The sequence below is a fragment of the Rhinolophus hipposideros genome (genome assembly GCF_964194185.1).
Source record: "Rhinolophus hipposideros genome assembly, chromosome: 12".
NCBI classification, from domain to species: domain Eukaryota; kingdom Metazoa; phylum Chordata; class Mammalia; order Chiroptera; family Rhinolophidae; genus Rhinolophus; species Rhinolophus hipposideros.
This window is the reverse complement of record NC_138058.1, coordinates 32,518,959-32,532,114: the sequence shown is the minus strand read 5'-3', so window position 1 is coordinate 32,532,114 and position 13,156 is coordinate 32,518,959. Positions and strand designations below refer to the sequence as shown.

General features: G+C 35.7%; 1 protein-coding gene across 8 annotated transcripts in view; it reads right to left on the bottom strand.

Moving 5' to 3' along the window:
- Positions 1 to 13,156, bottom strand: part of WDPCP (WD repeat containing planar cell polarity effector) — a 331,844-nt gene that overhangs the window by 230,614 nt on the left and 88,074 nt on the right. For all 8 annotated transcript variants that reach the window (XM_081069092.1, XM_081069096.1, XM_081069095.1 and 5 more), the window contains exons 3-6: positions 3,451 to 3,498; positions 2,544 to 2,588; positions 912 to 982; positions 600 to 659 (exon numbers count right to left, since the gene is read on the bottom strand). In XM_081069092.1, the coding sequence (XP_080925218.1) occupies positions 600 to 659; positions 912 to 982; positions 2,544 to 2,588; positions 3,451 to 3,498 (224 nt within the window). The remainder of the gene's footprint in view (positions 1 to 599; positions 660 to 911; positions 983 to 2,543; positions 2,589 to 3,450; positions 3,499 to 13,156) is intronic.

The following is a 13,156-nucleotide window of genomic DNA, read 5'->3' as shown; positions in this document are numbered from 1 at the left end:
TCCATATGATAACGGGTGGCTATTGAGCACTTAAAATGTGGGTAGTGCAACTGATGAACTGATTTTTTAATTTAATTAGTTTAGCTTTACATTTAAATAGCCACCGGTGACTAGTGGCTACCATATTAAACAGTGTAGCTTAGAGGATTCAAAAAGTAAGAGCAAATGTTTTGTTATCTTAGGTCTAACTCTAGTCTGCTTATTGATTTCCATAAGCATAGCATTCACAAATGCTTACTAGAGTGTTATGCTAAAGACCTTTTGTCCTATGGTTTTATCTTCATTCAAAAATATGATTAAATCTATACCAGTAAATATCTAATACAACATTCAGACAAATCCAAACAAAAAATACTACCTGAAAAGATTTTTATTAGTGTTTATAGTGTGTCAGAACAACTATACTGATTAATGAGGTAGCCCGGTAGCTTGTGTCAATCTGTCTAATGTTAGTTCTAGTAAGACTAGAATTCAAACTATGAAATATCTACTCCTAAAAAGTTTTTGTCCATTACCTATCATAACATGAGAATACCAATTACTGCATAGTTTTCAGCTCCATTGGTTAAACACTGCAAAAGCACGTCAAATCATTTTACCTGACAGATATATTTGTTCTTCCATTTGCTCAGCACACACTGACTATTTTGCATCAGCTCCTGAAAGAAACAGAGAAAGAGAGAGTGCAGTTGGCTATACTCATTGTTGTTATCAGTTAAAGTGCTTCTGATTTGCAAGCAGAAAAAAGATCAGCATGCCACACAAAGATGCGACTGTTTTGGAACTCCTCACTGGACAAAAGCAAAGCTATCATCACCAGGAGAGTTGATCCTTTATGAAAATTAAAGTTGTTGAAAGACGTTTTAAAACAGATTTGTTTGTTGCCAGTTTTGAAACTTTTGGAAAGATACCTCCAACTCCTTGAGCGAGTCTCGAAGTTTTTCTGGGCGTCTATTTTTGAGCGTCCAAGGATAATCTCGTGCTGGCAAATAAAACATGTATGCAGTTAGTTAAACATGATTTTAAAAGAAAACTGCTTAGCAGTGTGCCTTAGGAAGATTAAAATAAAACACCTCCTTAATTGTGAGGAAGTGGGCTTCATTTCCATCATCAAACAACAGCCTTTTGAAAGACTTTGTCATAGGAACAGAATTTTTACCACAAAACAATCTCCCTGATCATAATTTTATGATGACAACCAGCAAGGCACAGAGAGAATCCCTGGGAAAGTTTCTAAGGCCTGTGAATCTAGTACCTAATGGTAAGTGATCCAGTCTTTACCACAGAAATAACATTTTCACACAAACAATTAAATGTTCAATCCAAAAAAAATTCCAAATTCTGCAAGTAGCCTTCTCAGACCTGAAGATGCCTAATGAGTAAATGAATATAGTGACGAAAGAAGTAAAATACAAAAAATTCATTCAGGAAAATGAATTTTAAATTAAGCATCAAAGCATCACATACTAAAACGAAAGAAAAAATTGAGGGACATCCAAAAAATTAGGCACTAATAGTGTTTTATTTAAAATAATTCTTTTTAAAATCTATACCACAATTCAATGATAAGCCATTGTTGTGTTTTAAATACATTTATTTAAAAGATAAAATTATTCAGTACAGTCTCAATGTTAGCTTAAGTCTAACTAAAAATAGTTTTGTTTAAAAGAATGAACAAAATGTTAAATTGATTATAATACCTACTTCATCACAAAAATGAATTCATTTTTGAATTATCCTAAATAGTAATTTAAATAAGAGTTGTACATTTGTATACACATAATATATTTTATATCCAGACATTAAAATTTTACAGTAGAATTGCTATACATCTTATTTCATTTCACTTTATAAACATAATTTATGATGTGTAGAGCATATGTGCAAATTTTAAAATCTATGTTACAGCTACTAATACAGTCTTTTTAAAAGTTAAATGTCAGCCTAACCATTTTAAAGAGAACAAATAGGATTTTCAGCTCCACCTATATTCCAAACAAAACGTAAATTATATTTAAGTCATTAAACCCTATTTGATTGTATCGATATTACATATATACCATACTTATATTTTAGAACAGAAAAGACTAGAGAGAATAAAATGCTAATACTAATAATTACAAATCTTATTTTCTTAAAATGGGTAAAACAATAATTTAAGCATAGTACAAATAAAATGCTATCAGAATGTAAGCATGATATACTTATTTTAAATATATTAAATAATATAAATATGGATCATTAAGAAAGCTTATGATTATATAAGCATTTAAAAACTTGATAGAGATTTCAATGGTCTAAATTTTATTAGGTTGGTGCAAAAGTAATTTCAGTTTTTGCACCAACCTAATAGAACTGCCTAACAAAATGTAATTCTTACTTATATGTTTATATCCTAAACAACAGGAATTTATAAGAAATTTAGAAGGAATGACATTTCCTACTTGTGCAGAAAGCTTAAAATATTTTTTCTAAACTGAATCTTCAGAGATGTTAAAATTTCGATTTTATAGTAATTCCAAACAAATATAAAGCAAGCTTACATTCTGCCAACTTCTGCTTTTCTTCTAAGTTACCATGCTCTGCCGCTGATATTGTGTTGGAGGAGAGTTGGAAAGAAGGGGGGAAAAGTGGAAATTATTTTATTATAATACATTGTGTATTTTTATAATCACATACATAATGTATCATGACACACATTATTGAGATTAGTAAATTATGCTAAACTTTTTTAAAGGCAGTTGAAAAAAATCCCGTAATTTAGATGTTTTCATCTCACAGAGGTTATTTCCTAAAATTTGTAGTGAAAGGGCTTATGTAGCACAACAGGTGGGCCAATATCCTGAGCTTGCAATCTCATCAGATAGGGAAGGAAACTGCAACAGAGCCCAGAACAGACGCTATTTCAGTCTGTCATCAGAACCATGAAGTCAGCCTATTAACCACCAAGCTAAGCACACAGGATGCCCATACAGCCCCACTTCAACAGAGACCAAAACAGGAAGTAACTCTAGCTAGAAAGACCTTTTGGCCCATCATGAAACTTCTGGGATTAACAGGATTAATCAGATAAAGAAAATTGATCATTCACTCAGAAATGCCTATTTCAGATATCAGGTGAGGATCCAGAAGGCCAGCATCAGTGGGACCCATGCATTAACAATGCCCTCTACTGGGACACTGATAAATAAACGTGAATAGACTGTCCAGTTATCAGTCTGATCAGCAGTAAAATGAAAACTTTCATGTTCTTCTACAGCATTTTCTCAATATTGCTTTATTTTATATAGAATAGATATCAACCTCAGCATTTTTATAAGGAACTAAAGTGACTTTTCTTGAAATTCTAGAATTTATCTAAAGCTCATAAAAACAGTTTTTAATGGTCAGAATTATACAGGTTAGAATATTTAGTTTACAAAAATTAGTTGAGTAGAATAGATACTTTACCTGGTGGATCTTTTTTGTCATAATACTGGTATATGCCGATATCTCTATCTACAGAGAGGAAGAAATAACATTAGATTATGGTAAAAAGTTCTGGAGAATAAGAAATGAAACCATGCTATGTGACACGGTGGGAGTGTAGGGCAGGGAGGAAGACAGACACAGTGTCTTTATGTTACTAGAAATAAAATAGTTCAAAAGTATCTGAACATGAGTTCATCTATTCTAGGGTCATGCAGGAACTGGAAAGCTTATCAATCTAATTAGAAAAGATTTACCACAAAACTAGAATGGCATGAGGACAGGAGTAGTGAAGAACTGAAATTAAGAAAGACAAGTTTTTCTCTTTCACACTTCCTCTGATATTTTTCACAGGGTGCTACCAAAAGGAATTGCCACTAAGCAATGCCAAATGAAATCAGTGGATGGAAGAAAATGCCCTAACTATTACATTCTGAACTGTGGCTTTCTTTTCTGTTTAGCTCAAGTTTAGTAGGGTGTTTGGTGGGGAATCTACAGGAAAGAAAGAAGAGATTAGAGTAAGGTATGGATAAATTATCTGAAGCTTGTTTAGACTCAAAAAACCTTCCAAATTCGGATTCAAATTTGAACCCATTCAAATTCGGATGCTCTGCTGGCATTACAAAAAAGAAGTAAAGCTAGGCTTCCTAGGTGTTGACAGTGATTTAATCAAGGAATCTGTTCTTGCAATTTAATTACAGGAGAACAAAATAACTATTTTCTTCCTATCTGTGAATAGTGAAATATTTCTTTCTTTGAAGTAACATTGTTTCCTTCCATACAAAATAATTCTAGTTACTAACAAAAGGATACAACTGGTTCTAAAGAAGTGGAAGCAGTACAGGCTGCCCCCTAGTGACTGACTTTCTCAAACTGAATGATGAAACTTCAAAAAAATATATTACAGCTATAGTTAACTTTTCAAAAATAGTTTTCAAAATAGCCAATAAGCTATTTTGAAATAGAGCTTACTGAAGCTCTATTTTATTCTTCATGCTATTCATCTGGACATACAATTTTAAAGAATGCAGCTTATTTCTATTAGATTGAAAATATTGATTAAGGAATGACTGGGAAAGGTCATGAGTAGGGCTCCTAAAATACTGATAATATTTTGTCTTGATCTGGGTGATAATCTTATGGGTGTGTTCACTTTTTGATAGTTCAAAACATGCCCTTATAATTTTACACTTTTCAATACATATGTTACAATTTAATAAAAAGGTTTTTTTTTTCTTTTTAAATGTAAGAACCATAGGCATTATGTACACTGGTAATATCTTCTATTATAATAAATATTCCATCATTTCATGCATCCAAATAGTTAAAACTCTAGATTAGCACTATGAAGACCATAAGGGGCTCTGAATTCTGGCATAGGTCTGACCTACTGCATCAGGCCTGGAGGGAGGCTGTCAAACCCAAGCGGGGCGAGGAGGTATCTGCAGAAGGAGACCTACCACACACGAAGCGTCAGAGCCTCAGCTGGATGAGGAAGATAAGGAAGTTGTCTACGCAGCGAGTTAGCATGACATGGTGCGGGAGAACCCTAGCAGGGTGAGTAGGACATTCACACGGGGCAGTAACCTTATGTAGGGTTTCAGAGGCTGAACAAAGTGAGGACATCCACATATGGAGGCTACCCAACAAGGTTTGCCAGAACCTACATGGGGTGAGAAAGGATTCACACAAAGGAGGGCATGGCCACAGAGACAGGAGACTGATTGCATGCAGGATGTATGATTAAGTAAGTAAAGATATGGAATCCCCAGTGTCTGCAAAGGGAAGTACAAATATAGAAAGAGAGAAAATTATAATGAACCCTGTTTACATTAGAATTGGAGATACCAGTGTGAGCTCATGGTTTTCAATATATATAGATACAGAAATGAATGTGGATGTAAATATGTGTATACAGACAAACATACATACATACATTCCCTAAGCTCTGCCCACTGAGAGGGCCTGGGAGTAACGATACTCCAATAGCAATAAGCACACACACCTAAAGCCCACCTTGGCTCCTACATACTATCCTCTTCTAAAAGCAGCCAAACTCCTGAAAGAAGTGGCTGATTCCACGGCTGGGAAAGGGAAGGTAAAAATAAGAGCCTGGAAGATCTGTAGTGTCAGAAAGAATGCAAATGCTCATATATTGACAAGGATATGTTACAAAGACACAGAAGCCAGCTAGAAAAATGTCCCACTGTCCACATCAGGAACAAATTTGAACATCAAAATAAATGATAGTAATGGATTAAAACCATTGAATAAAACAGGAAACCTGAGTCCACAGGGATAAAATAAAGTTTGATGAGGAAGGACATTTACATAATTTCAATGTACCTCCCTGCAAAATACTAAGTAATTCCAAAGGAAAAAGCAATTTTGCAGTGGAGAAGCCTAGAAGACAGCACCTTAATAAAGTGATCATGAACATCAATAAACACCCAAACTGAAGTTGTGCACCATCCGATAGAGAACACAGCATCATTTCTGGAAATTCCCATCAAACATGTATAATCTGAACCTTACTGTGAGGAAATTTCAAACATACCCAAATTTAGGGACATCCTACAAAGTAACTGATGTAAAATCTTCAAAAGTGTTAAGGTTACAAAAGTTTAAAAGTAAATAAATAAAAATAAAAAAGGATGAAAGATTTGTTCCAGAATGAAAGGGCCTAAAGAGATATGACAACTAAATACAACATGTGATTCTGAACAAGATCCCTTACTTAGAAAGGATGTTAGTGAGACAATTGGTGAAACTCTGAGTATTATATGGCAGTACTACTATCATTGTTAATTTCTTGATTTTGATGGTTACATAGTGGTGACGAAGGGCAATAACCTTTCTGTTGGAAACACACAACTAATGCATTTGAGGGTGGTGAGGCAGCAGGTCTGCAACTTACTCTCAAATGGTTAAAGAATAAAATTCTCTGTATAGAAAAGTTTTCTGTAAGTCTGTGATTGTTTCAAATTAGACTGACTATTATAAAGACAAGAAATAAACATTGGCAAGGATGTGCAGAAAAGGGAACCTTTGTGTACTGTTGGTGGGGAGGTAAATTGGTGCAGTAGCTACAGAAAACAGTATTGCAGTTCCTCCAAAAATTAAAAGTAGAAGTACCACATGATCCAGTAATTACACTTGTGGATACTTATCAGAAGAAAACAAAAACACTAACTTGAAAAGCTATCTGTACCTTCATGTTAATTGCAGCATTAGTTACAATAGCTAAGAAATAGAAACAAACTCAGTGTCCGTTAATGGATGAATGGATAAAGAAAGTGTAGTATATACATAGAATGAAATATTATTCACCCATAGAAAGAAGGAAATATTGTCATTGTGACGGCATGGTGGACACTGAGGGCATTATGCTAAGTGAAATAAGTCAGAAAGAGAAAGACAAATACCATATGATCTCACATATATGTGGAATTAAAAAAACAACCAGGTCACAGATATAGAGAACAGATTGGTGAGGTGGGGGCGGCGGTGGGGTGTAGGTGAAATGAGTGATGGGAGTCAAAAAGTATAAAGGTCTAGCTATAAAATAAGTCATGGGGATCTAACATATGGCATGCTGACTGTAGTTAGTAATGCTGCATCGCATGTGTGAAAGTTGTTGAGAGTAAATCTTAAAAGTTCTTATAAGAAAAAATATTTTTTTAACTGTATGGTGATGTATGTTAATTAAACTTATTGAATATTATGAGGTACACCAGAAGTTAATAATATTATATGTCAATTTTACCTCAATTTTAAAAATACTTTAAACATTAAGCATAATGAGAGCATGTAACAGGGTTACTTAGACTAAATGGCAGGGAAGGCTTCTCTAGGTGACTATAAGAAATGAGCCCTAAAGAAAGAAGTAGGATTTCATATGGATGCAAAGAGAGTAATGTGCCAGCAGAGAGAATGTACAGGCCCAGCTGAAAATCCACTTGGGGCTGAAGACCTTACTGTCCCCAGGGGCTATTATGTACACTAAGGGATTGTTCCCTAAAAGCCATTCACTGTCTCCAAACAGGAGGAGCAGGGACAGAGGACTTTAGGACAGATGGACAGGTAGGGAAGGAGTCTGCCAGGTATCTAACAGAAGACTAGGGGTATAAGGGAATCAAGATAGAATCAATCAAATTTCTAATCATGGGGTTCAAGCCAGGCAACTGACAACATCTAAAACTAAAGAATCAATAAATAATAAGCATATTATTTACAAACGTGGAGTTATATACCCAAAGAAATAGCTAAAAACTGAAAACAGTTATTGCTATGGAGCAGGTATTGAGGGCTAGAAGATACACAGTGTGGCAATGCTGCTTATGTTGAAAGCATTTAGCAGTACCCGAATTTTTAAAGCCCTCATGTTTGATTTAAATATTTAAAAAAGAAATATTGAAAGCCAAAAATAAAAAATCCGTTTATGCCCCCAAAGACATTGGTAATATTGTAATTAGTGATATTTTTTTCTAGAAAGCTCAAAATGGCATCAATGTATTCTTTAAAAAGAAGTGTGACAGGGCTTCCAGTCAAGACAGCAGAATAGGTAAATGCTGTGTTTGCCTCCTCGTACGGCCACATCAAAATTACAACTAAACTATAGAACAACATCACTGAAAAGCACCTGAAATCTAGCTGAACAGAAGTCTTATAACTAAGAATATACAGAAGAAGCCAGGTCACGACTGGTAGAAGGATATGGAGAAACGGAATGAGCTGGTCCCACACCCACATGTGGTGGTTAAAAATCAGGAGGGATATCTCAGCTGAAGAGCACCCCAAGAAGAGAGGGTTCCCAGCCCCACACCAGGCTGCCCATCCCAGGGTTCCAGTGCCGGGAAAAGTCACCACAACATCTGGCTGTGAAAACCAGCAAAGATTGTGGCTGAGACAGAGAGCTACTGGAGTCACAGGATTTCCTCTTAAAGGGCCTGCTCACAGACTTACTTGCTGACTCATTTGCTCTGAGCTCCAGCACTGAGCAAGCAGCTCAAAAGGCGCCAGGGACATACAGGGAGGAACTGAACTGTCTGGTTTTAAGGCGAGGGCTGGAGGGGCAGCATTTTCCAGAAAAATTGCTGGCAGAAGCCACTGTTCCTTATTTGAGCCCTCCTCCTACTCAGCATGCAGACGCAGGTGGCTGCCATGTCTGAGTCTCCTTCAACCTAGCTAATACCCTTTGCCCTGCCTTGGTCATTCCCTGAGATCCCAACCCACTCAACTTGAGGGTCTACCCAAGCTGCTTCCAGTGGCTTCTCGAAACAAATTGCCTGTCCTGGCTCATGCTGCAGACTTTCTTAAAATCTCTCAAAGGTTCACAAACCCCAAACAAGCAGCATCTGGCCTCGGTGTGTCCCATACCTCTTGCTAAGCAGTCCCAAGCCTGGCACTACCATCAGCCAGCCTCGGTTTGCAGCTTAGCCTCTACCAGTCACCTCCAAACCCAGCATAAATGTCAACTATCTGTAGATAACTGTGTAGTTCATACTAAGTGGCCCCAGGAAGGGCACAGGCAGTGGCTGACCTTGGCCTGTGCCTAAGCACCTCCCAGAACCAACACATCTGGTGGCCAGCTTCAGACCACACCAGAGCACCACTCAACCACCTCCACAAACAACACACTCAAAGGGTAAACTTGGAAGGCATCAGAGGCCCACTAAAGCAAATCCTGCTCTGTGGGGTCAGCCCCTGCACAATAGATCCATCACTGTAGTCTCGGCCAGTCCTCATAACCAATCAGCCGAGGGGTGAATCCCTCCCACTGATGTGCAAAGAGCAACCAAGGCTCAACTACAACAGGAGGGCACACACAACCCACACAAGCGACATACCTGGAGCACCTGGCTCTAGTAACCAGGGAGACTGCACCAGAGGGCCCCACAGGACACTACTACAAAAGGCCACTCTACCAAGACAGAGATGTAGCACCCCTACCTAATACACAGAAACAAACACAGGGAGGTAGACAAAATGGAGAGACAAAGAAACATGTTCCAAATGAAAAGAACACAACAAAGCACCAGGAAAAGAACTAAACAAAATGGAGACAAGCAACCTACCAGATGCAGAGTTCAAAACACTGGTTATAAGGATGCTTAATGATCTCAGGGAGAATTTCAACAAAGAAATAGGAAATAATAAAAAAGCAGATAGAAATCATAACAGAGGACCAGTCATAAATGAAGAATGTAATAACTGAAAGAATAAATTAGAAGGACTCAACAGATTAGGTGAAGCAGAGGACTGAATAAGCACTTTGGAAGATACGGTGGCAGAAAACACCCAATCAGAACAGTGAAAAGAAAAAAAAAATCCAAAAAAATGAGAATACTTTAAGAAGCCTCTGGGACAACATCAAGTGTATCGACATTCACATCATCACGGTACCACAAAGAGAAGAGAGACACAAGGAATTGAAAACATATTCCAAGACATAATGACAGAAAACTTCCTAAACTTGTGAAGGAAATAGACATGTAAGTCCAGGAAGCGCAGAGTCCCAAACAAGATGAACCCGAAGAGGCCTACACAAAGACACATCATAATTAAAATGCCAAAGGTTAAAGATAAAGAGAGAATCTTAAAAGCAGAAAGAGAAAGGCAATCAGTTAACTACAAGAGAGCTCCCATGAAACTGTCAGCTGATTTCTCAACAGAAACTCTGCAGGCTAGAAGGGATTGTCATGGAATACTTAAAGTGATGGAAAAGCAAGAATCTACAACCAAGAGTACTCTACTCAGTAAAGCTATCATTTAGAATCAAAGGGCAGATGAAGAGCTTCCCAGAAAAGAAAAAGCTAAAGGAGTTCATCACCATAAAACCAGTATTACAAGAAATGTTAAAGGGACTTCTTTAAGAAGAAAAAAAAAGATGAAAAATATGAATAATGACAATAACTACATATCTATCAACACTTACTTTAAATGTAAATGGATTAAATGATCCAATAAAAAGACACAGAGTGGTTGAGGGGATAAGAAAACAAGACCCTTACATATGCTGCCTGCAAGAGACGTACTTCAGGTCAAAATTCACAGAGACTGAAAGTATAGGGATGTAAAAAGATATTTCATGAAAATGGAAATAAAAGGAAAATCTGAAGTAGCAATACTTATAACAGACAAAATAGACTAAAACAAAGGCTATAACAAAAGACAAAGAAGGACTCAGCAATTCCACTTCTGGGTATTTAGCCAAAGAAACCCAAAACACTATTTCAAAAGGACATATGCATCCATATATTCATTGCAGCATTATTTACAGTAGCTAAGATATGGAAGCAACGTAAGTTTCCATTAATAGATGAATGGATTGAGAAGTGGTATATATATACAGTGGGACATTACTCAGCCATAAAAAAGAATACATCCTGCCATCTACAACAACATGGATGGACCTAGACAGTATTATGAGGAGTGAAGTAAGACAGAGAAAGACAACATCATATGACTTCACTTATATGTGGAATCTGAAGAACAAAATGAATGAACAAAAAATAAACAAACTTATAGAGTTCCTAGGTTAAATCACTAAAATTCCTATTTTTCCTATTTATTATCCATTTGTTTTGTCACAGCATTCATTTTATTTTTTCTAACATATTTATGTATATTTCAACATAATTTTGTTTTCTTGGTTATAAAAATAATATATATTCAGTTTATAAATTTTGGAAAGTAAGAAAAGCATACAAAAGTTAAATGTCCCACATTTCAATTCTTCAGAGACAGCTACTAATAACATTTTATTGTCTCTCCCTAGAGTTTTTTTCTGTATGTATATTTATTACTAAATAAAGTGTTATATTGAAAATATTGTTGTAACATTTTTGTTTTAAAATTGTTTAATTACTAAATACAAATGATTATATGTAATGTTAAAAATACAAAAGAATGTATGTAAGATTAAAAAATACAAAAAAGAAAAAATAATAACTTGTAAATTAAGCCTCCTGTGTACCTTTTCCAATTTCCATTCCATTCCCTCCCTTCTCAGAGCTATACTAAAATTTTGCGTTCATAATTCTAATTTTCTTTATAGTATTATTTGTCTCCTGAAACAATACATTATTTAATTTTTCCTGTTATTTTTCAACTTCCCCTAAATGCAATCATACTGTATGTACTCTTCTGCAACTTACTTTTTAAGTTTTTTTGTCCAATATTATATTTCTGACATTCACCTATGCTGATGTATGCAGCTGTAATTCATTTATTTTCTCTGTTGCATAAATGTATTTATTCATTTTCCTGCTGATTAATGTTTGGGTTGTTTCTAGTTTCCTGCACTGTAAACAGTATTATTATGATACATAATTTCAAAAATTCATCCACTTTTCCCAACATGGTGTGTTTGTTGTTGTTGTTGTTGTTGCTGTTTGGTTGGTTGGTTAATTGAAGTCAAGCTGTTTGAACTGGTACTGAAATTAAAGTGCCAGTACTAAAAAAAAAAAAAACAAACAAACAAACAAACAAAAACCAGTATTATTATAAACACTTTTGTACACACCTCCTGGTACACAAGTGTCAGGGCTTTCATCAGGGCATATATCTAGGAGTGGAATTATTGGTCAATAGGTGACGTATACTTGTATATCAACTTACTAGATAATGTCAAATTGTTTTCTAAAGTGGTTGGACCAATTTATACTTTCACCAGCAGTGAAATAAGCTCATTTTTTTCCCTTTTGAGTTTAATTTTTTTTTCTATTTCGTATTTTCAATTTCTGAGAGCTTAGTATAACTTTCCAGTGTTTTCCGAAGCTACTGTATTTTGTTTCTTCCTGTTCATATTTAAAAGTGAGGCACTAGAAAGCTTATTAGAAGCTCTGTGTACATGAATAGGGCTTGCCAACTGGTGGGCTTCACCGATCAGCCAGGAACCATGGTGTTTCACTTGAGGATCCCCTCAAACGTCAATGTGGCTAGGTCTTCTCTCTGGGGCCATGCAGTCACTTCATCCCTGTTTTCAGTTCAACACCTCTCCGCTGCTTTTTTCCACTGGGGCTAGCGTTCCCAAGTTTAGAGCCACCCTAGTTAAATGTCTGCACAGTATGAAAGATATCTTACTACTTCTTAAGCAGACTTTCAAGTCCCTTTGTTGTCACCCTCATGCCACATCCCCATCTCCTACAGTATCAAGCTCCTCAAATTCTGTATCTTTCTAGAGTTTTGAGACACAAATTGGCTGTTATTGGAATTCTCTGTATTTCTCCAGCAGTGAAATCTGATATTCAGATTGTTAAACTTTGCTAATTCCTTCATCCCTTCCATCGTCTAAAAACCATCCAACTGCAATTGTCTACTCTCCTATTCTCTTAATCCTTGTGGGTTAATGCCTCCTTTAGTTTATCATTTACTCTAATTTTAGAAGAATCTGGGAAGGAAGCAACTGAGTGTTAAATCCACTTTAACTGGAAGTTCTATCCTTACACATTTTAAACAAGATAAACAATGAAATCATAATGACATTCATTTGTAATTATATATTATATAAAGATACATTTAGTAAAGGAAAATATTTTTTTAATAATTGTAATGCTAAAGACATAAATAAAAGCATCCTAAATACAAGAGCTGTTTTGGATAATCAAAGAAAAGAAAGATTTTATAAAAAATGTTTCCTAGTGATACTTACTTTATCTTTTATGCTAATAAGCATTGTGAAAAT